Raw genomic sequence first — 21,656 nt, 5'->3', positions numbered from 1 at the left:
CTGAGAATAAATCACTTTGCAAAGTGTTTAGCTTCGTTTGCTTTGTATTCTTCATCTCTACTATGATACTATGGTTTATCAGGTTTGATTTGCAAATGTCATAGATAGGCATGACACAAAATTAAGACATATCGCCAGGAGTGCGAGATAATTTTAATAAAATCAAATTGGTATGTGTCACGCAAATCAACACGCTGCAATATTTATAAACCCTACACTTGAACGTTTATGCGTCATATTGTTTATTGCTGATACCAGAAGTTATATATTTGAATTGTTTTCCGCATGGCTAAGTCTGTCCCTCGTTAATGTTTTTAGTCGAAAGACTTTGCAATGTCAAATGCAGGATACACAAGGCTATATTCTGTAAGAGCGCACAGTTTGCAAATAAAAAACATTCCCCAGCATTAATTTTCGCTTTACGCTTCCACCAACACCGATATTTGTATGCGAAAGCGAACAAAAAACCTTGAGGAACTATAAAGTTGCACGCAGGATTAACTGAATGCGATGTGATAACAATTAAAATAATACAACAAAAAAACTATTTACAATTTTATTCTTGCTAATAGGAAGACACAAAGCAGGCAATGTTTACTTCAATCCTTTTTACGTAAGCAGTTTACATGGCAACCGATAGAAATAGAATCAGAATCAAAATTAACGCTAGACTGCAACGCAGGCAGCCCAGAACATACGAAACAATTAACGCTATAACATAAATCAGCACTTAGCAGTTCACACGGAAAACAGGATTTGTTTACACACACATGCATGGAACATATTGCGCAACTCAGTGGTTGAGTTTATGGTAACGACGTAAAATATTTCAGCTTGGTAATTATAAGATTGTTGCACGCACCGTTAATAATATCGTGTGTGATTCTCTACGTTTAAAACTACACGAACCGATAATATAGTTACATACAGTCCATGTACATTCCAAATTTTACACACATTCTCACAAAATCCAAAATGCGATAGCCACGTGGAGTTACGATATTCAACAGATGTTTACAAATCAATAAATGTACAAGCAAGGAATATAATTGGTTATTTTACAAGCCCATTTGGATTGGTTTATGGACAAGAATGTTAGGCTACACTTTTTAAGTTGTTGTATTTTGGTTTGTAATCACCCATCATTACATCGAGAGACCAATCCTTCGGTTTTGTAGCGAGGTGCATTTTTTGTACATTCGCTTCAACAAACTTAGATTTTAACCAAGATCCAATGCCCTGAAAATAAACCTCGATATTCCAAAGCCTACGAACATAAATAGATTTGTGAAAGTTGTTGATGACTCTCCACAAAACCACAGCAGCTTCCAATTCCGTTTTAAGCGAATTGCTTTCCTCCATAGCAATTTCTGGAGGCAAATCCATTGTGAATGCCTGAATCCTGTTTTCACATTTTTTGTAAAACAATTCCAAGTGAATCTTTGAAACTTTCTTTCCAGTTAGCATCTGAAACAAAAATTACCTTTCTCAAACTGCTTACCATGATGTGCAAAGATATTGGTTTTCGTTACCCAACGCATGTCATCGTGATATTTTTTGGCAACAAGCTTCCTTTGATGTGCTGCCCTATCTTTGTCGAATTTCTGTCGCATATTAGTGAACAGTAGAATTTAAAACAATAAATTAACTTAATCAATACCTTTTGTGTTGTGATATACATTTCTTGTGTTTTCATCCAGTCTTTAATTGTTTCGTGTATGCGGGTGAAAGCGTCCTTAAAACTTTTGGACAAGGGTCCCGCACTCTCTTTACTAATGAAGGATTTAATTGAATTTTCCAAATGTTCTAGGTCTTTGACAGGAATGGTGAACATGACTTCCAATCGGTTCAACTTATGTTGTGAAAACGTTTTAGTTGAGTGAAAACACAAAGGTTTTAAAAGCTTTTACCGAAATTTTTCCATTTGTTTCTTGGATTGTTAAACCAGGATGCCCCAGCTGTGACAGATTCTAACAAATGTACAAAAACTCTATTAGCCATTTAAAAGATCTACTTGTAGTCTATTACTTACCCAAAACCAAGGATGTTTGTTCAGAATTATCTGAAAAGCATCGTTTGTTGATTTCCAAGCGTTAAGGTTTACGAGAGCCTGAGGCAAATTATACTGCTTTAAAATTTTTGGTAAACCATTCGTCGACAAAACATAAGCATGTTATTAACTGACACTTTCCGACCCAATTTCTTTTGGCTCTGTTTTGAGTCTCGACCAAATAGTTTTTTACTTTTAGTGCTTTTTCGAACCAATATTGCTAGTTAGCGTTTGCAACACCTTGGACTGACAAGAAATGACATAGGAATTTAAGTACCTTTAAATTCGTTTCTTAAATAATTTATTCGTCATTATGCACGAAAATAAAGCTACATGCGAAGCTAAAATATTTTGTTTTTATGTTTTTGGGGGGTTATACGAAGATAACACCCATAATATTTCACTTGGGTTCGGCAAGTCCTTTGGAGTGAAGTTCATATCGGAAATGCGGTGAAGTGCATGGTTTTTCAGTAGGATTACCTGCTTTATTTCCAAATCTTCTGTAAAAACTTTCAAAAGTAAACCAAGTTTTCCTTTGAGATCAAGAGAAGATTCCTTTTGCATCTTTTCATTGAGTACATTTTTGTTTGCAATCTCATTAAATGTGGCCACTGCTTGATCCAAAACTTTCATAAAATCTTCTGAAAGTTGCTCAACAGTAGGTAGTTGCTTTTCCTTGAGATGGTTTTTGTATTGGCACTACAAAATATCGATTTAGCAATGTCAAAGGCAGTGTTGTAACTTTGATAAATTTCAACGAACCGAAAAGACGTCCAAACAACCCTCAAAGCAATCTTCCATCAATAAGCGATATGCTTCCTTTATACCTGCCTGGGGGAAGAAAATGAGTTTGAAAACATGTGAATGCGACATATTGACGATACAATTTCGAAATCATTAAATTACCTCGGCTACTTCGTTTAGATTTGTCATCACCAGACGTTTTCTATCGAGGCTGTCTTCCAAATCACCTCTACATTTCGAAATCATAGGATTCAACCCAGTATTGTGTCTTTCATCAAAATACTGCATTGCTTGTGAAACAACTTTGTTGTGTACTTCTAACAATCTCTCTTTTGAAGAAACATATTTGTGATCTGCTACCGATATATGTTTCTGAACAATAAAACCCGCTGTCATTATTTGTTTTTCATATGTTAAGATTTGGTGCCGAAACCTTACATTTTATTATGTTATTTATTGAAAAATTGTCGTGAAAATTACAATCCGACTATAAAATAACACAACCAGATATATTTACATGCAATCGCTATGAAATCTATATACCTGCATTTCTGTGTAAAAACGGTTTTCACATCGCTGAATGAGACTCGCCAAAGTAGTTGATGAAAAGGCCTAATGTAAAATGATAAAAGTCTTACAGTTTAATTAGAAAATCAAAAATTACAACAAAACCTCAATAAGTGCTTCCGCTCCAAACTTATTTTCTTCCACCATGTTCGAAAACTTCATGGCGAGATGAATAATATTTTCTCCAGTGATGGCTGACTCATCAAGTTCTTTTACTTCAACTTTTTTAAACATTTCTTCCAAAAGTTGGTCCATTGCTTCCAAAAAATCTTCGTCAATGTCTAAATAACTTTGTTGCTCTTGAATTTTGCCATCCGGACTTTAAAACGTCTTGCCTACTTTGTTGGTGAGTAATGTTTACCGATTATTTTTTATGCGTTACTCTAAGCGTTAAAATAGAAACACTACATTACTTGGTAACAACAAACCAATTCTTTCACCTCAAATATGTTTTGAAAAATAGAAATTGGTCTCTACTTTGAAGATACCTTTGATTACAGCACAACGGTCTGTTTCCTTTCGGTGTGCAATTTTTTTTCCAGGATGTGGAAGCAGAGCACACTTAACTTCCTTGAATGAACTTTTAATGTTTCGACACAAAGATGTAAACTCTGTTGAGTTCTCTTCACTTGGAGCAAACAATGAATCAATATATTTTTGACCGTCTTTGACACCAAATTCATAATCGACGTTGCCCCAATCTCTCATGAGAAAAAGCAAGGTCTAAAAAAGTGGCCAATTATCTTTCGAAAAGTGACAACATTATTTTGGTCCTATTGTATTATGATCCAAAAGATTTCAACAAAAAGCTTTAACATGTTTCTTAACTCTTTGAAAATTCTTAGCTCTTTAAAAAAAAGCCTGCCTGATAACTTTCGCTCAACTTCGTTCCATATATATTTGCTCCATACTCTGAAAACACCTTTCAAGGAGAGAAAATTGGAGCATCACCACACAATGTTAACATGATGCTACGTACCTTTAAGTGCTCGAAATGCGCACTATTAACTGTTCCTTTAAGATTATAGATTTGGTAGGAACTGAGGAAGGCGCTCAAACAAAACATTACAGAATATGAAAACTTGGAACTGATATTGTCGAAAACTCCTTGCGTATCCATAAGAAAAACAGCTATCTGTACAACAGATTTTATTGCAAATATTTAGCTTGTAAAGATATGTTTTTCAAAATTTCTAACTAAATAAGCCAATTGAACCAATATTAAAACTGTGTATAAGCTGCAGACAGATGGCCACTGTTTCGACCTAAAAGGTCTCATCAGTGCAGCTGGTGTGACTATAAGACGACTTTGCTGACCAAACGGCCAAGCAAAGACTTCCACTTTGTGATGACTACACAGTCACCGTCATCCGTTGGGCACCAAACTAGGTGCAACCTTACGGAGCAAACAAGGTGGAAACACTACGGCCAAGCAAGCTCAACCAATAGTGCCGTCAGGCCCCGTGTCACAATAATCATATGATAAGCAATGTGGAGCCAATAATATGAATTGTGTATAAGCTGCAGACAGATGGCCACTGTTTCGACCTAAAAGGTCTCATCAGTGCAGCTGGTTCATATTATTGGCTCCACATTGCTTATCATATGATTATTGTGACACGGGGCCTGACGGCACTATTGGTTGAGCTTGCTTGGCCGTAGTGTTTCCACCTTGTTTGCTCCGTAAGGTTGCACCTAGTTTGGTGCCCAACGGATGACGGTGACTGTGTAGTCACCACAAAGTGGAAGTCTTTGCTTGGCCGTTTGGTCAGCAAAGTCGTCTTATAGTCACACCAGCTGCACTGATGAGACCTTTTAGGTCGAAACAGTGGCCATCTGTCTGCAGCTTATACACAATTCATATTATTGGCTCCACATTGCTTACAATATTAAAACATTGACACTTCTTATGGAAAGTACAACAGCGAAAAACAAAACAACTTCAGTGATAACCACTAGCAAATTGGCAAAAAAGAAAGAAAGTTTTAATGGCCTAAGGCCTTGACGTTTATTATTCCTAATCGTATAAAGCTCTTCTGGAACACGGCTTTTACCAAATAAATGTAACAGCAAACAGTTTTCTTTATAAATTTGTTATCAGCGTACACTACCTTTTCGTATCTGTCGCTGCTTAACCAGAAAGGTTCACTCCACACCAATATACCCTCTGTATGCCTTTTGGTGCCACCACGCCATTCAAAACTTTCGTTAATCACTGCCTCGGAATATTCTCTCCACTCTGGTTTTCCCGAAGCATTTATTTTTGTTTTACATCCGGTCTGGAATAAAACTCAATCCGTTGCAAATAGATATTTTTAAGTGTTGAACTTATAAACGGAAATACCTCATCAAACTTGTTATTTTTCAAATATCTGGTGACCAAGTTAAGAAAGAAAGACTTTCCATTCCTTAAACTTCCTGCAATGGAGTAGATTGCTACAGGGCATTTGTAGACATCATCCCGTCCGAAAACTTTCTCGATTGCTTTCTCGTCAATCACTGGCACAATTTCGCCATCTATTTCTTTCATCTTGGTGATCTGAATTGCTATCAATGCCAAAAACTTTTTGAATTAGGAACTCTACTCACAGGTTTCCTCATAATTTTAGGAATAAAATGACTGGACCATTTTGTTGTTAACATTGTCATGTTTGAAAAAACGTTCCGGCAAGAACTTATGCCATCAACAGTTTCTGAATTAAGTTTCGTGGCATCAAGATCTCGAACAAATTACGCTTTTTTGAACTAATACGCTGCATTTTTATGCTTTAACATTTAATGCGGAGTGTTTATCATACAAAACCACCACCCTTACCTTGATTTTTTGATTTAAACACGTTTTCTGAATTAGTAGTATTGCTGCACCCAGACATTTTGTTCAGATAAAGTCCACCACAAAAAAACACACACACAATTATTAGCTGCCGACGAAATAATATACAAAAGATTAGGAATCTTCTTCTACCAGTTTGTCGACTAAAAATACAATCTACAGTAAAATAGCAGTCTAGCATGTTCTACAAACATTTTATGTTATGCATACTTGTTTGGATTAAGGTTATACAGTATGCTGCCTATAAGCTACGTGGTATACACGAAATGCTGATAGTTGAATAACACTTTTTAAGAATCGACAGATAAACCCACAATGTATGCCTTTTTTTATTCTTGATTTTATCGGCCACGTAATATACCTGCAGCAGTGTTTGGCAGGTGTTTGCGCAGTTAACAGCATTTTTTATTTTTGCGCTTAAGTATTAATGTGGACTGCACACAACTTTATCTGCAACGCACTGTAAAAAGTAGCAAAGCGACAACATACACCAAACATAACAAATTTGCCGTATATGTTGCAACCCTGTCAGTTATTCACTGAAACACCGAAATGAAAAACTGGGTGGTGATTATATTTCTGTTCCAACGCCTATTTCGTTTTCATGTAAGCTTCTGTAACTAATAACATGAAGTGTTTAAATAAAAGTTTTGGACATATCACATAAACATGGGTGTCCCAAACTAGAGTTTTTTTTGCTAGCAAGCGATTTGCCGTTATGTAAAATTTTCAACTTCAGTCGACAGATCACGTGGCCCTACGTGTCCAGGATAATATAATAAACTCATGATTTTTTCGATGTCGATTTAAACCCGTCAAAAAAGCGCTTCCACTTAGCATGGATGCAATGCCAGTGAAACCTGAAAATGTCATTTATAATAAACATGCAAATCATCTATGCTTGACCTCCAGCAAAGTTCTTCAATATTTAAATCCCACCACTGCTATAAACTGTATATAAGTTGTAACAATAAACACAAAACGCGAATTGTACCGCTAATTGAGTCTTATGTCAATCAAAATTACAGCTGTAACCAGTGTTGGTGGCAAAAAGTAGCACAACGACATCATACAATAATCAAAACAAATTTGCAGTATATTTTGCAACCCTGTCAGCTCACTACTGAAATACAGCAATAAAAAACTAGTTGGAATTTCTTTTTCCGTCCCCAAACCTACTTCCCTTTCGCGCAAACCAGCTCTGTCGAAATTAAGGATACGCTTGACTGCATGACATGGGCGACTGAACAAAACCACATTCAAGATCACATTCCGCTTTGTACCTTGCAGCTGGATTTCCTCGGTCAAGATCCTATACGACCAACACGTCAACGATTGGCATTAAGCTATGTAACCAATATGTTTTCAATAGTGAGTCATAGAGGGTCCACTGTTTCCACATAATAGGTCCTACAATGATCTTGTATGCGAGCAGTCAAGCAAGACATCCAATTTGTGGTGACTACAGCACAGTCGCCGTCAACCATAGGGAACAAAACTAAGCGCAACCCGCGGAAAACAAACCATCATGGAAGTGCTAAGAAAAACTTGTACAAGCCATAGGGCCTAAAAAACAACTATAAAAGCAATTTCAAGCACTTATTGTCTTTCAGTGTTTTTCATTTATTGATGCAATGTGACAAAGTTAACAAACTAAAAACCGGTTGCATTTGTTTAAAAGCGAAGTGGTTTGAAAGCGATTCGAATTCAATACACCTCATTTGAACAGGTTAAATGCGAGAACAATTGAGTGCGCCAGTGCTCCTCTTGTACATGAAAAGGGAGGAGCGATTGGGCGAAGCGAATTCGAATTCGTTCTTCACGTACAAACTTACGTGTGCAGAACTTCTTAGATGCTCCATAACACGTTCAGCGAATTAAAACACAAAATCAATCACTCGGACGTGGGCGCTGTTGAGCTGTTCTAGTTATGAGTTAATGGTCGATGAGCAATTGGCAGCATTGGCCATGTGTCTGTCCCATATACCAAGAAGAAAACCTGATCGGGACACAAAACCAATTTCATAAGTAAAGCACAAAAAAACACCTAAATCTTAACCAAGTTAACGTCATCTTTCCCTATGAACTGCATCTTGTCGATCACATAATATATATTTTTACCTACGACATCTGGGCACAGTCGCCACAACTTCCTTCTGCACCTCTAGTGAGCTCAGTTCCTTTTTTAAGGCCTGAAAGCATATCTTGCTCGGCGATTGAAATGTTAAAGTTAGCGCCAGTATATTAATTTTATTAAAGCACTTGTGGTTTAGGATCTGCATTTATTGCTTACTTTATACATGCACATGTTATGACAGCTACAATGCAAACACATCAAATGTAAAGAGAATTAAAAGCAAAATGGTCGCAAATCATAAACGACAAAATTATGTACAATATATTATACAAAACGCTGCAACACAATTCAATGCCAAATAGCAAATCAATTAGTCAAACTACCGATGTTAAAACTAATGTATATCAAAATGTACAGTTAAACCTTTAGGCTATAGTTTTTAAATTGGTAAATCTAGGTTTGCATGAACCCATTACTCCCTGGAGCGACCATTCTTTCGGTTTTGTGACGAAGCGCATTTTCTGCACATCCGCTTCGACAAACCAAGATTTAAACCATAATTGAACATTCCTGAAGAAAACGTGGGCGTCTTGAAGGGTTTGGACATAGATTGTTTTGTGAAACAAATTCACGTTTTCCCATTTTGCTAAATTAGATTTTAATTCCGAATTTAGTGCTTCATGTTGTTCCTCCCTAATATTAGCTGGTAAATTTTCTGCGAAAGCCTTGCCTGTGTTTTCCACTTTGTCATAACATATTCCGATCTGGGTACCGGTCATTTTTGTTCCAGAAAGCATCTAATAAAGAATAGGAGTTTTAAATAATATTACATTTACAAAAGTTTGGCCAACAAGAGGTATTGTTGTGGAATTTACAAGGAGTCGAAAAGTAAATACGAACATATTTCCCACCCATTGCATTTCTTCATTCCATTTTTTCAAAAGGAGTTGTAATAGAACTGATGATCTTTTTCGTTGAAAATTCTGGCATAAATAGATAAGCGTATAATTATTAAATTACAAATAATTTTCCCAGTACCTAATTCTCACCAAGTACAATTCATTGTATTTTTGCTGTGTTTCTATCCACTTTTCAACTGTTTCCTTTGGACAAAGAGAAAGTATTTCCTCGGTATTTGGCGAACTTCTCCATTTATTTAAACTTTTTCCGGAAATGGAAAACATGGCTTCAACTCGAAACATCTTAAAAATTATACTGCAATAATCTGTTTGGCAAATGAACAGAAATAATTTATTTTGTGTTTACTTACCGATGTTGTATCAGCAATATTTTGCTTTGGCTTTTCATGTACAAATTTTCTTACCTTTTCTTGAAAATTTTGAAGCACATTTTCAGTATCCTTCAAAACAGCGATAGCAGTATTTACCTACAATATACACAGTTTCTTGCATTTGACGTGGCATAAAATATTCGTAAATGCTGCCTCACATTCTCTCGCCCAGTGTGTGTGTGTGTGTGTGTGTGTGTGTGTGTGTGTGTGTGTGTGTGTGTGTGTGTGTGTGTGTGTGTGTGTGTGTGTGTGTGTGTGTGTGTGTGTGTGTGTGTGTGTGTGTGTGTGTGTGTGTGTGTGTGTGTGTGTGTGTGTGTGTGTGTGTGTGTGTGTAAAAAACTTTGTTTGGTTTTACCTGTTGTAGTTCATTATCCTCCAAAAATACCCTTAATAATAGGTCAAGCTTCTTTTCCAGTTCAATCAGTAGTTCTGTTTCAAAAGTTTTGTCAACCTCTTTGTCCTTGAACAGTTTTATTGCGTTGTTTTTTATTTCACCAAACTCTTCCTTTATTCTATCAGCAGACAAAAAGCAACATTGGTTCACGTGTCTTCCGTATATTCTCTAAAGTCATTCGTTTTGCGTTAAGCTATTTGTAACGTATACTGTTCTGTCTGCACACAAACCTTAAACTCATCAAGGCATGCATCGAAGCAGTCTTCCATCAACAAGCGGTACAGCTCCCACACACCTTCCTGTGCATAAAAGGAGAACAAAAAATGTTTCGTTTTGTTTGAACAAAAAGCGAATGAACCTAAAGTGTTTAGTTGACAAAACAATTATTTTTATAAATATAAATGCAGCACAATACTGCATTGCCAACAACCTTAAAATATATACAGCCAATATACCCTTGAAATATTGTTTAGATTTTCTGCAATAAATATTCTTTCTTCCAGACTCTTTTCCAAATCAAGTCGACTTTGTGAAACAAAGTGCTGCAATTCAGGCTTTAGTGTGGTGTTAAACAATCTCATCACTTTATTAACAATTTTTGAATGAGTATTTTCCAAAACTTCTTTGGACATGTATTTGTTTTCAGCTGAGGCGACCTGAAAAACAAACATACTAGAAGTTTGAAGCAGTTATGATTAATCGCCAAGGACAGACCTGTATTTCTGTGTAGAAATCATCTTCGCTGCTCTTCACAAGATTTACAATAATTGTGGTTGATAATGCCTGAATATAGTCTTAAAAGTGAAAGAAATAGTTTTTAATAATAACACACAAAAAACCTGAAAGATTCCCTTTGGATCCAATAGTTTTTTTTCAATTTTTTCAGAAATTGCTATTGCCATATTGATAATATCCTCTCCTTTGAGCGTCGTGTCATTAAGCTTCTTTACTTGGATTTCCACAAACATTTTTTTTAGTATATTATCAGTTGCTTCCAAAAACATTAGGTCAATATCTGTGTTTAAAAATATTTTAAAAATAGTTTTCAAACCAAAACTGTAATTGATGTGAGGTAACTGCCATTTCTAGATAAGTGTTACACAAAGACAGAAATAGATAAGTTGTAACAAATATACAGCAAATAAAATACAGTGCTTTGTTTTTCAGCTTGTGTATTTGGTTGTGATAAAAATGCATAAAAATAACAAAACATACCTTTTGTACAAGCTTTAGTGTTGTTTTTTTTTCTCCATGTTATTTTATTTCCAGGGTGCGGAAGCAAAGCGCAATTTACTTCTTTGAAAGATGTTTTGATATTTCTGCACAACGATTGGTACTCTGCAGACTTTTCTTCATGTTGTTGCATTTCTTCCTTTAGATGGAGTTTACCACCTTCAAAACCGAGTTCATCTGCGGTTGACCAATCCCTCACAAGAAAGAGCAACGTTTACCAATTTTAACAATGCATTGTTAATGTTTTTGGTGCGTTGTAGGCAAGATTCGTTGCACAATATTTCTGTAAAAGCAACCATCCTACCTGGTAACTTTCACACAGGTTTGCACCAAACACATGACTTCCACAATCTGAAAACGTCTGAATACAAATATTAGATTAAAAAGTAAAAGTTAGTTAAGAATATTATCTATATATGTAAAAAACGACCTTTAGTTTATTCAAATATAATGAATCTACTATGTCCAATACATTGTAAATCTGGCATGAGCTTGAAAACGTACTTAAACAGAACACAACAGAATCGGAAAACTCCGAATTTTTCCCGTCAAAAACACCTTCTGTATCCATTAGAAACACAGCTATCTGTAGATGCAAAAACATACATATTACCGCAGTATATTTTTTTCACGTGATTGTGTAATGCTGTTGTTGTTTATGGTAACTACAACACTAAACAAGGAACAGACCCACAAGGTGAAACTACACATTATAGATTGAAAATCGTTTATGAATATATTCTGTTTGAATTATTTATTATCCTGAGGAAGCCCATGGCTGAATAGCAAGTAAAACGTCGATCAATAAAAGTTACGTTTAATTGTGCCAGAAGAACAGATTATTAAATTAAATTCCATTCAGATGCAACCCTTTTGGTTTTCGTTACTTTTTAGCCAAAACGGTTCACTCCAAACCAATATTCCTTCAGTGTGAGACTCAGTTCCCGGGCGCCATTCAAAATTCTTGTTTAGTTCGGAATTTTTCTCCTTTGTCCACTCGTCTTCCTGTATCAGAGGTTCAAGTTTAAAGGAAACTGAGGCAAATTTAACAAAAGAAATGTACAAAACATTTTCGGAATTATAATGCACAAACTTTCTTTAAATGCATTTGACGGTGATGTCCTGTTTGATAAAATATATTGTTAATGAACTAACCAGGCTTTTCACAAGAAAGTCCAAGTATCTTGATACCAAGTTCATAAAAAAGGACTTTCCCTTTCTTAAGCATCCTGCAATTGAGTAGATTGCAACAGTGAAGTTTCGAACATCGTTTCTTCCAAACACTTTTTCGATTTTATTTTGGTCAATCACGTGCACATATTCCTTGTTTACTTCTTTCTTCTTTGTTATTGTAACCGCTTAAATACGACCAGACTAGTTTAAAAATTTTATTAAGTGTAGTTATTAAGAAGAAAGTCATTATACATCAACATATGCTAGGGAAGATAATGTTTAATATTACATTCGCATACAGTTACTTACCACATGGCGCACTTGGAAGCGCTTGCTGTACGCTTCGGAACATGAGATCACTTCACAAAATAAAGCTCCTGTAACTAACAACATGAAGGGTCAAATAAAAGTTTTGGACATATCACATAAACATGGGTATCCCAAGCTAGAGTTTTTTTTGCCAGAAAGCGATTTGCCGTTATGTAAAATTTTCAACTTTAGTCGACAGAGCACAGTGGCCCTACATGTCCAGGATAATATAATGAACTGATGATTTTTTCGATGTCGATTTAAACCCGTCTAAAAAAGCGCTTCCACTTAGCATGGATGCAATGTCAGTGAAACCTGAAAATGTCATTTATAATAAACATGCAAATCATCTATGCTTGACCTCCAGCAAAGTTCTTCAATATTTAAATCCCACCACTGCTATAAACTGTATATAAGTTGTAACAATAAACACAAAACGCGAATTGTACCGCTAATGGATTCTTTTGTCAATCAAAATTACAGCTGTAACCAGTATTGGTGGCAAAAAGTAGCACAACGACATCATACAATAACTACAACAAATTTGCAATATATTTTGCAACCCTTTCAGCTAACTACTGAAATGCCGCAATGAAAAACTAGTTGGAATTTCTTTTTCCATCCCCAAACCTACTTCCCTTTCGCGCAAACCAGCTCTGTCGAAATTAAGCATACGCTTGACTGCATGACATGGGCGACTGAACAAAACCACATTCAAGATCACATTCCGCTTCGTACCTTGCAGCTGGATTTCCTCGGTCAAGATCCTATACGACCAACACGTCAACGATTGGCATTAAAGCTATGTAACCAATATGTTTTCAATAGTGAGCCATGGAAAGGTCCACTGTTTCTACATAATAGGTCCTACAATGATCTTGTATGTGAGCAGTCAAGCAAGACATTCAATTTGTGGTGACTACAGCACAGTCGCCGTCAACCATTGGGAACAAAGCTAAGCGCAACCCGCGGAAAACAAACCAACATGGAAGTGCTAAGAAAAACTTGTACAAGCTATAGGGCCTAAAAATCAACTATAAAAGCAATTTCAAGCACTTCTTGTATTTCAATGTTTATCATTTATCTGGTGCAATGTGACAAAGTTAACAACCTAAAAACCGGTTGCATTTGTTTAAAAGCGAAGTGGTTTGGAAGTGATTCGAATTCAATACACCTCATTTGAACCGGTTAAACGCGAGAACAATTGAGTGCGGCAGTGCTCCTCTTGCACATGAAAAGGGGGAGCGATTGGGCGAAGCGAATTCGAATTCGTTCTTCACGTACAAATTTACGTGTGCAGAACATCTTAGATGCTCCATAACACGTTTAGCGAATGATAACACAAAATCAATCATCCGGACGTGGGCGCTGTTGAGCTGTTTTAGTTATGAGTTGATGGTCGATGAGCAATTGGGGGCGGTTGATTGGTAGCATTGGCCATGTGTCCGACCCATATACCAAGAAGAAAACCTGATCGGGATTCGTGGCGAGGATATCCTGGGTTCAAACATCGGTGTGGTAAAAAAAAAATATGAGCAATTGGCAACATCATTTAAGAAGCCCCGACCCATCTAGATTCGTAGCCGAGATATTCTGGATTCGAATCTCGGTGTGGTCGAAAATTTAAAAAAATAGAGAATTTTTACCTGTATTGGCTCACGTTAAAGTCGCGTCGCATCACTTGACGTTGTTTAACCGTATACGATAATCATTCTGTAGTTGTTTGCGATAGGTATTGTAAAAATGGATAACATGGAAAAAGTAACCGAACTAGAATTACCTTCCATAGAGGTTACCGATTCTTGTCTGTTTACGTGAAGGGCAGCTATCCTGCAAGAACCTTAAAACACTGCAATGTTTTATTTGGTATCTATTATCGTGCAATCAATATTATGGCATCACTGACGATAAACAGTACACCAGTTAATGTGAAACAATCGTTTTGTTGGCAAGATTTTTTCAGCAAACAAGTACTAAAGTCCGTCGCATTTTTGTTAAAAACCCTTCACATAAAATGCGCTTGAATTTCCTCTAACGTTTTTTCCTTGGTGTCGGGCACATAAAAGATTTGGAAAAGCAAGAAACAAGCATGAAACACTATCGCTTTGTAAAAAGTACTACTTCGCGATATTAATAAATTCATAGTGTATTTGTATGTTAATGTTTGTGTGAAAAGTACCACATGTACAAGTATGCCACCAGTCAACTGCAGGTACGCGATTGAATCAATTTTCTCAGTCGGACAAATATTAAACATTTACTCAAATTTGATTTCTTGAAACCTCAACAAAATCTATTTTGTTCGTTCCCGTGGCATTCGCTTGCGATTGTTGGCGTTTGCGTTATCGCACGAAACACCTTTGTTGTTGCTCAACCATTTTGTCAAGTTATATCCTCCACGTCGCGACAATGCGCAGACCTTCTTTACTAACTAAATTCCTACCAAGATGGTGGAGACTTACGTTTAGCAGTCGTTATAGCAGCCAAATATGAAAACTCCTGTACCGTTTTGTTCTTGTGCGTTTCAGCGCTTTGCAGGGATCATAAAAGTACGATATGATTCTCCATGTTGTCAACAAAAAATGCAGAAATGATAATTATTATTTTCCTGACACAGTTAAATGAATAAAAAAGTCAAAAAAAGCAGCGAGAGACCTTTATAAATCTGTTTGTGTTGATAATCCAGTACGAAATGCATTTCACACATCCCATAGAAAGCAACACAAAACCAATTTCATCAATAACGAACAAAAAAAAACACCTAAATCTTAACCAAGTTAACGTCAACTTTCCCTATGAACTGCATCTTGCCGATCACATAATATATATTTTTACCTACGACATCTTGGCACAGTCGCCACAACTTCCTTCTGACCGATTTGCTGGCGAAACCGTTTGAGCGCCTCTAGTGAGCTCAGTTCCCTTTTTAAGGCCTAAAAGCATATCTTGCTCGGCGAGTGAAATGTTAAAATTAGCGCCAGCTATATTAATTTTATTGAAGCACTTGTGGATAAGGGTCTGTATTTATTGCTTACTTTATACACGCACATGTTATGACAGCTACAACGCAAAAATTGTAAAGCGAATTAAAAGCAAAATGGTCGCAAATCATAAACGGCAAAATTATGTACACCTTTTTATACAAAACGCTGCAACACAATTCAATGCCAATTAGCAAATCAATAGTCAAACTACCAATGTCAAAAATATTGTATGTCAAGATGTACAGTTAAACCTTCAGGCAATAGCTTTTAAATTGGTAAATCTAGGTTTACATGAACCCATTACTCGCGTGAGCAACCATTCTTCCGGTTTTGTGGCGAAGCGCATTTTCTGCACATCCACTTCGACAACCCAAGATTTAAACCATAATTAAACATTCCTGAAGAAAACGTGGACGTCTTGAAGGGTTTGGACATACATTGTTTTGTGAAACAAATTCACGTTTTTCCATTTCACTAAATGAGATTCTATATTCCAATTTTAAAGCTGCAAGTTTTTCCTCCCTAATATCTGCTGGCAAGTTTGCTGTGAAAGCCTTGCCTATGTTTTCCACTTTGTCATAAAATATTCCCATCTGGGTACCGCTCATTTTTGTTCCAGAAAGCATCTAATAAAGAATAGGAATTTTGATTAATGTTTATTTTACGCAAGTTTGGACAACAAAAGATAATTTTGTGGAAATAGAAAGCAGTCAAAAAGTAAATACGAACATATTTCCCACCCATTGCATTTCTTTATTTCATTTTTTCAAAAGGAGTTGTAATAGAACTGATGATCTTTTTCGTTGATAATTCTGGCATAAATAGACAAGCATCTAATTATTAAATTACAAATAATTTACCTAGTATGCCAATTCTCACCAAGTACAATTTATTGTATTTTTTCTGTGTTTCTATCCACTTTTTAACTGTTTCCTTCGGACAAAGAGAAAGTATTTCCTCGGTATTTGCCGAACTTCTCCATTTATTTAAACTTTTCTCGGAAATGGAAAACAAGGATTCAACTCGAAACATCTTAAAAATTATACTTCAATAATCTGTTTGGCAAATGAACAGAAATGATTTATTTTATTTACCTACCGATGTTGTGCCAGCAATATTTTTCTTGCACAAAGAATGAATGCTTTGTATTGCCTTTTCCAATTCAACACGATTCTTTGTCTAGAAAAATGCATGTAAGTACTTATATTTTTGCAAAAATGAACACAGTAATGTAATGCCACACGTCTTCTTTCAGTTTATATTCAACGTCATTTTGATCACTGGAGGTTGAAAACTGGTCAAAGTAGTGTTTAACGATGTTGTCCATCGAAGAATCAAGTTTTCGTTTGAAATGATCCTGCCACGTTGCTGGCAGGTTCCCCATATGATCAACAACAAAATTGTCCATCGTTTGTTTTTTTATACTCAGGACGTTTTTCTCAAGTATGCCTTTATTTTTGACCTATGTAAGCGAAAAGAAAAAAATGCAGCAGGCCTTTAGCTTTTCATGTACAAATTTTTCTTGCCTTTTCTTGAAAATTTTGAAGCACATTTTCAGATTCCTTCAAAACAGCGATAGCAGTATTTACCTACAATATACACAGTTTCTTGCATTTGACGTGGCATAAAATATTCGTAAATGCTGCCTCACATTCTCTCGCACAGTGTGTGTGTGTGTGTGTGTGTAAAAAGTTTGTTTGGTTTTACCTGTTGTAGTTCATTATCCTCCAAAAATACCCTTAATAATAGGTCAAGTTTCTTTTCCAGTTCAACCAGCAGTTCTGCTTCAAAAGTTTTGTCAACCACTTTGTCGCCTGCAGTGTCCTTGAACAGTTTAATTGCGTTGTTTTTCATTTCACCAAACTCTTTCTTTATTCTATCAGCAGACAAGAAGCGACATTGATTCACGTGTCTTCCGTATATTCTCTAAAGTCATTCGTTTTGAGTTAAGCTATTTGTTATGTACTGTTCTGTCTGCACACACAAACCTTAAACTCATCAAGGCATGCATCGAAACAGTCTTCCATCAACAAGCGGTATAGCTCCCACACACCTGCCTGTGCATAAAAAGATAACAAAAATTGATTTATTTTGTTTGAACAAAAGTCGAATGAACCAGATATTATCTAATCATCCTAGTGCCAAAGTTTTTAGTTGACACAAAAAATTATTTTTCCTGCAATCACAAAGATAAAATAACGTCCCGACTAATATACTAAGCACTGTAAAATATAAATGCAGCACAATACTACACACAACAACTTTAAAATATTTACAGCCAATATACCCTTGAAATGTTGTTTAGATTTTCTGCAATAAATATTCTTTTTTCCAGACTCTTTTCCAAATCAAGTCGACTTTGTGAAACAAAGTGTTGTTACTCAGGCTTTAACCGGGTATCAAACAATTTCATCACTTTATTAACAATTTTTGAATAAGTATCCTTCAAAACTTTATCGGACATGTATTTGTTTTCAGTTGAGGCAACCTAAAAAGAAGCATTGTTGAAAGTTACGATTGAAAGGGTAAACGCATGCCTAGGACAGACCTTCCTTTCCTTGTAGAAATCATCTTCACTGCTCTTCATAAGATTTGCAACAATTGTGGTTGATAATGCCTAAATATAGTCGTAAATTTAAATGAATATCTTCAACAACGGCAGACAAAAGACGTGTAAGATTCCATTCGGACCAAATACGTTTTTTTCAACTGTTTCCGAAATTGCTATTGCCATATTGATAATATCCTCTCCTTTGAGCGTCAAATCATTAAGCTTCTTTACTTCGATTTCCTCAAACATTTTTTTTAGAATATTATCAGTTGCATCCAAAAACATTGAGTCAATATCTGTGTTTAAAAATATATCAAAACATTTTTCAAACCAAAACAAACGTCCAAACCGGAATTGATGTAGAGAACTGCCATGTAGAGAGAATTGTGACAGAAAGACAGAAATAGATAAGTTGTAACAGACATATTGGGATACAGCAAATAAAATATGGTGCTTCGTTTTTCAGCTTGTGCATTTGGTGAAACATTTGGAACAAAAATGCATAAGAATATATATAACATACCTTTTATACTAGCTTTAGTGTTGGTTTTGTTTCTGTATCCTATTTTATTTCCAGGTGCGGAAGCAAAGGGGTTGACCAGTCCCTCACAAGAAAGAGCAACGTCCGATTTGCGATTTGCACCAATACATTATTAATGTTTTTGGTGCGTTGAAGGCAAGATTCGTCGCACAATATTACTTTAAAAGCAACCATCTTACATGGTAACTTTCCAAAAGGTTTGCACCAAACACAAGACTTCCACAATCTGAAAACGTCGTGACACAAATATTAGATTAAAAAGTTAGTTAATGATATTATCTAGATATGTAAAAACCGACCTTCAGTTTATTCAAATGTGATGAATCTATCATGCTCATTACATTGTAAATCTGACATGAGCTTAAAAACGTACTTAAACAGAACACAAAAGAATCGGAAAACTCCGAATTTTTCCTGTCAAAAACTCCTTGTGTATCCATGAGAAACACAGCTATCTGTAGATCCAAAAACATACATAATACCCTAGTATATTGTTTTACGTGATTGTGTAATGCTGTTGTTGTTTATGCTGTTGGTAATTACAACACTAAAGAAGGGACTTTAGCCTAAGGGGCCCACAAGATGAAACTACATATTACAGATTAAAAATCGTTTCTAACATATTCTATTCAACTTATTTATTACCGTGAGGAAGCCTAGCTGGATAGCTGGTAAAACGTCGGTTTAATTGTGCCAGAAAGACAGATTATTAAAATAAATTCCATTCAGCTGCAAACCTTTTGGTTTTCGTTACTTTTTAGCCAAAACGGTTCACTCCAAACCAATATTCCTTCAGTGTGAGACGCAGTACCCGGACGCCATTCAAAATACTTGTTTAACTCGGCATTTGGGGCGTTTTTCCACTCGTCTTCCTGTATCAGAGATTCAAGTTTAAAAGAAACTGAGGTAAATTAAACAAAAAACGTATCAAAAATATTCGGAATTATAATGCACAAACTTTCTTTAAATGCATTTGACGGTGATGTCCTGTTTGATAAAATATATTGTCATATGAGCTAACCTGGTTTTTCACAAGAAAGTCCAAGTATCTTGATACCAAGTTCATAAAAAAGGACTTTCCCTTTCTTAAGCATCCTGCAATTGAGTAGATTGCAACAGGGGAGTTACGAACGTCGTTTCTTCCAAACACTTTTTTGATTTTATTTTGGTCAATCACGTGCACGTATTCCTTGTTTACTTCTTTCTTCCTTGTTATTGTAACCGCTTAAATACGACCAGACTAGTTTAAAAATTTTCATTTCGTGTAGTTATTAAGAAGGAAGTCATTATACATCAACATATGCTGCGCCCGAATATTTGTAAAGTAGGGTGGATAATGCTTAATACTGCATTTGCATACAGTTACTTACCACAAGGCGCACTTGGAAGCGCTGGCAGTACGCTTCGGAACATGAGATCACTTCACAAAATAAAGCTTCTGTAACTAATAACATGAAAAGTTAAATAAAATTTTTTGGACATATCACATAAACCTGGGTGTCCAAAACTAGAGTTTTTTTTGCCAGAAAGCGATTTGCCGTTATGTAAAATTTTCAACTTTAGTCGACAGATCACGTGGCCCTACGTGTCCAGGATAATATAATAAACTCATGATTTTTTCGATGTCGATTTAAACCCGTCTAAAAAAAAGCTCTTCCACTTAGCATGGGTGCAATGCCTGTGAAACCTGAAAATGTCATATATAATAAACATGCAAATCATCTATGCTTGACTTCCAGCAAAGTTCTTCAATATTTAAATCCCACCACTGCTATAAACTGTATATAAGTTGTAACAATAAACACAAAATGCGAATTGTACCGCTAATGGATTCTTATGTCAATCAAAATTACAGCTGTAACCAGTGTTGGTGTCAAAAAGTAACACAACGACATCATACAATAATCACAACAAATTTTCGGCATATTTTGCAACCCTGTCAGCTCACTACTGAAATGCCGCAATGAAAAACTAGTAGTTATTTATTTTTCCATCTCCGAACCTACCTCCTTTTCACGTAAACCAGCTCTGTCGAAATTAGGGATTCACTTGACTGCATAACTTTTGGCCGATTAAACAGGCCACATTCAAGACCAACTTCCGCGTCGTACCTTGCACCTGGATTTCCTTGGTCACGATCATACGACCACCACGTCACCGATTGGAAAGCATTAATAATCAATAGAGTCAACAATGTTTCCAATGGTGAGTCGTGGAAAGGACCCCTGTTTTCACATAATAGGTCCTACAATGATCTTGTATGTGAGCAGTCAAGCAAGACATCCAATTTGTGGCGACTACAGCACAATCGTCGTCAACAATTGGGTACAAAACTAAGTGCGAAACAATTTGTGCAAGCTATAGGGCCAAAAATGAATGGTGACAAACTTAAACAAACCCGCACACTTAAAACCGCTTGCATTTGTTTGAAAACGAAGTAAATTCAACACACCTTCATCGAATGGATTAAACACGGGAGCAATTGAGTGCGCCAGCGCTCCTCTTACGCATGAAAAGAAAGGAGCGATTGGGCGAAGCGAATTTGAACACGCTGTAATTGTTCGGCGATACCTGGGCTTCGATTCGAGTTTACCTCTGCAGAACATCTTAAATGCTCTATGATGGGTTCAATGATTGAAAATCAATTACCCGGGGGTTGGCGCTGTTCACCTGTTCCAGGGATGAATTAATGGTAAGATTATTCAAGAACCCCGACCCATCGCGATTCGTAGCCGGGATAACCTGGGTTCGGATTCCGGTGTGGACAAAATTCCGAAAAACATAAAAAATTAACCTGTATTGACTCACTAATGTAATATAACCTAATGTTGATCATAAGGTTCACAAAGTGACTAAACGCCTTTGTTTGTTTGTTTTCTATTGTCACTGTTCAGGCAACAGACGTGGAC

General features: G+C 36.1%; 4 protein-coding genes across 9 annotated transcripts; all 4 read right to left on the bottom strand.

Annotated features, from left to right (window-relative positions):
* Positions 1 to 542: 542 nt before the first annotated feature.
* On the bottom strand, positions 543 to 6,330 carry LOC145908486 (atlastin-2-like). Of its 2 annotated transcripts, none has more exons than XM_082995782.1 (16): positions 6,177 to 6,330; positions 5,706 to 5,908; positions 5,473 to 5,640; positions 4,341 to 4,496; positions 4,227 to 4,283; positions 3,850 to 4,084; positions 3,467 to 3,642; positions 3,338 to 3,406; positions 2,957 to 3,166; positions 2,813 to 2,881; positions 2,531 to 2,749; positions 2,033 to 2,110; positions 1,911 to 1,970; positions 1,661 to 1,852; positions 1,533 to 1,604; positions 543 to 1,467 (listed from the first exon to the last, which is right to left on the bottom strand). In XM_082995782.1, exons 1-16 carry the CDS (start codon positions 6,232 to 6,234, stop codon positions 1,096 to 1,098), a joined length of 2,394 nt encoding a protein of 797 aa, XP_082851908.1. In that variant the 5' UTR covers positions 6,235 to 6,330; the 3' UTR covers positions 543 to 1,095. The 2 variants fall into 2 exon arrangements, with proteins under 2 accessions (XP_082851908.1, XP_082851909.1); XM_082995783.1 differs by having other exon boundaries at positions 5,706 to 5,900; positions 6,168 to 6,283.
* Positions 6,331 to 8,563: 2,233 nt separating this feature from the next.
* LOC145907861 (uncharacterized) lies at positions 8,564 to 18,877 on the bottom strand. Of its 4 annotated transcripts, none has more exons than XM_082994946.1 (15): positions 12,672 to 13,291; positions 12,345 to 12,547; positions 12,077 to 12,194; positions 11,620 to 11,775; positions 11,494 to 11,550; positions 11,172 to 11,383; positions 10,796 to 10,971; positions 10,671 to 10,739; positions 10,412 to 10,612; positions 10,187 to 10,255; positions 9,918 to 10,124; positions 9,542 to 9,658; positions 9,321 to 9,473; positions 9,183 to 9,254; positions 8,564 to 9,068 (listed from the first exon to the last, which is right to left on the bottom strand). In XM_082994946.1, exons 5-15 carry the CDS (start codon positions 11,526 to 11,528, stop codon positions 8,697 to 8,699), a joined length of 1,683 nt encoding a protein of 560 aa, XP_082851072.1. In that variant the 5' UTR covers positions 11,529 to 11,550; positions 11,620 to 11,775; positions 12,077 to 12,194; positions 12,345 to 12,547; positions 12,672 to 13,291; the 3' UTR covers positions 8,564 to 8,696. The 4 variants fall into 4 exon arrangements, with proteins under 4 accessions (XP_082851072.1, XP_082851074.1, XP_082851073.1 ...); XM_082994948.1 differs by having other exon boundaries at positions 9,596 to 9,658; XM_082994947.1 differs by having other exon boundaries at positions 11,694 to 11,775.
* On the bottom strand, positions 15,830 to 17,124 carry LOC145908443 (uncharacterized). The gene is made up of 5 exons (XM_082995723.1): positions 16,899 to 17,124; positions 16,754 to 16,834; positions 16,535 to 16,687; positions 16,396 to 16,467; positions 15,830 to 16,281 (listed from the first exon to the last, which is right to left on the bottom strand). Exons 1-4 carry the CDS (start codon positions 17,061 to 17,063, stop codon positions 16,414 to 16,416), a joined length of 453 nt encoding a protein of 150 aa, XP_082851849.1. The 5' UTR covers positions 17,064 to 17,124; the 3' UTR covers positions 15,830 to 16,281; positions 16,396 to 16,413.
* On the bottom strand, positions 18,786 to 20,563 carry LOC145908441 (atlastin-3-like). Of its 2 annotated transcripts, XM_082995722.1 has the most exons (6): positions 20,241 to 20,563; positions 20,118 to 20,191; positions 19,769 to 19,971; positions 19,485 to 19,619; positions 19,047 to 19,202; positions 18,786 to 18,973 (listed from the first exon to the last, which is right to left on the bottom strand). In XM_082995722.1, the coding sequence occupies exons 2-6, from the start codon at positions 20,158 to 20,160 to the stop codon at positions 18,923 to 18,925; spliced, it is 588 nt and encodes a 195-aa protein (XP_082851848.1). In that variant the 5' UTR covers positions 20,161 to 20,191; positions 20,241 to 20,563; the 3' UTR covers positions 18,786 to 18,922. The 2 variants fall into 2 exon arrangements, with proteins under 2 accessions (XP_082851848.1, XP_082851847.1); XM_082995721.1 differs by having other exon boundaries at positions 18,787 to 18,973; positions 20,118 to 20,563.
* Between the last annotated feature and the right edge of the window lie 1,093 nt (positions 20,564 to 21,656).

The sequence above is a fragment of the Ascidia mentula genome, chromosome 7 (assembly GCF_947561715.1).
Source record: "Ascidia mentula chromosome 7, kaAscMent1.1, whole genome shotgun sequence".
In the NCBI taxonomy this organism is placed as follows: domain Eukaryota; kingdom Metazoa; phylum Chordata; class Ascidiacea; order Phlebobranchia; family Ascidiidae; genus Ascidia; species Ascidia mentula.
Note: the sequence above shows the minus strand (reverse complement) of the source record. Positions and strands in the feature narration are given on the sequence as shown.

Excerpts from the sequence above, each read along its gene's own strand:
- LOC145907861 (XM_082994946.1), bottom strand. The coding sequence starts at position 11,528 with ATGTGTTTGGTGCAAACCTGTGTGAAAGTTACCAG. Across the intron at positions 11,384-11,493 it reads ACCTGTGTGAAAGTTACCAG|GGATTGGTCAACCGCAGATG; the intron begins GTAGGATGGTTG and ends CTTTCTTGTGAG. Across the intron at positions 10,613-10,670 it reads ATTTCTACACAGAAATACAG|GTCGCCTCAGCTGAAAACAA; the intron begins GTCTGTCCTTGG and ends TTTGTTTTTCAG.
- LOC145908441 (XM_082995722.1), bottom strand. The coding sequence starts at position 20,160 with ATGTTCCGAAGCGTACTGCCAGCGCTTCCAAGTGCGCCTTGTG. Across the intron at positions 19,972-20,117 it reads GCTTCCAAGTGCGCCTTGTG|CGGTTACAATAACAAGGAAG; the intron begins GTAAGTAACTGT and ends GTCGTATTTAAG. Across the intron at positions 19,620-19,768 it reads ACTTTCTTGTGAAAAACCAG|GAAGACGAGTGGAAAAACGC; the intron begins GTTAGCTCATAT and ends TCTCTGATACAG.
- LOC145908443 (XM_082995723.1), bottom strand. The coding sequence starts at position 17,063 with ATGGACAATTTTGTTGTTGATCATATGGGGAACCTGCCAGCAACGTGG. Across the intron at positions 16,835-16,898 it reads AATATAAACTGAAAGAAGAC|ACAAAGAATCGTGTTGAATT; the intron begins GTGTGGCATTAC and ends GCATTTTTCTAG. Across the intron at positions 16,688-16,753 it reads ATATTGCTGGCACAACATCG|ATGTTTCGAGTTGAATCCTT; the intron begins GTAGGTAAATAA and ends ATAATTTTTAAG.
- LOC145908486 (XM_082995782.1), bottom strand. The coding sequence starts at position 6,234 with ATGTCTGGGTGCAGCAATACTACTAATTCAGAAAACGTGTTTAAATCA. Across the intron at positions 4,085-4,226 it reads AGTTGAGCGAAAGTTATCAG|ACCTTGCTTTTTCTCATGAG; the intron begins GCAGGCTTTTTT and ends CCACTTTTTTAG. Across the intron at positions 1,605-1,660 it reads TGTATATCACAACACAAAAG|AAATTCGACAAAGATAGGGC; the intron begins GTATTGATTAAG and ends AATATGCGACAG.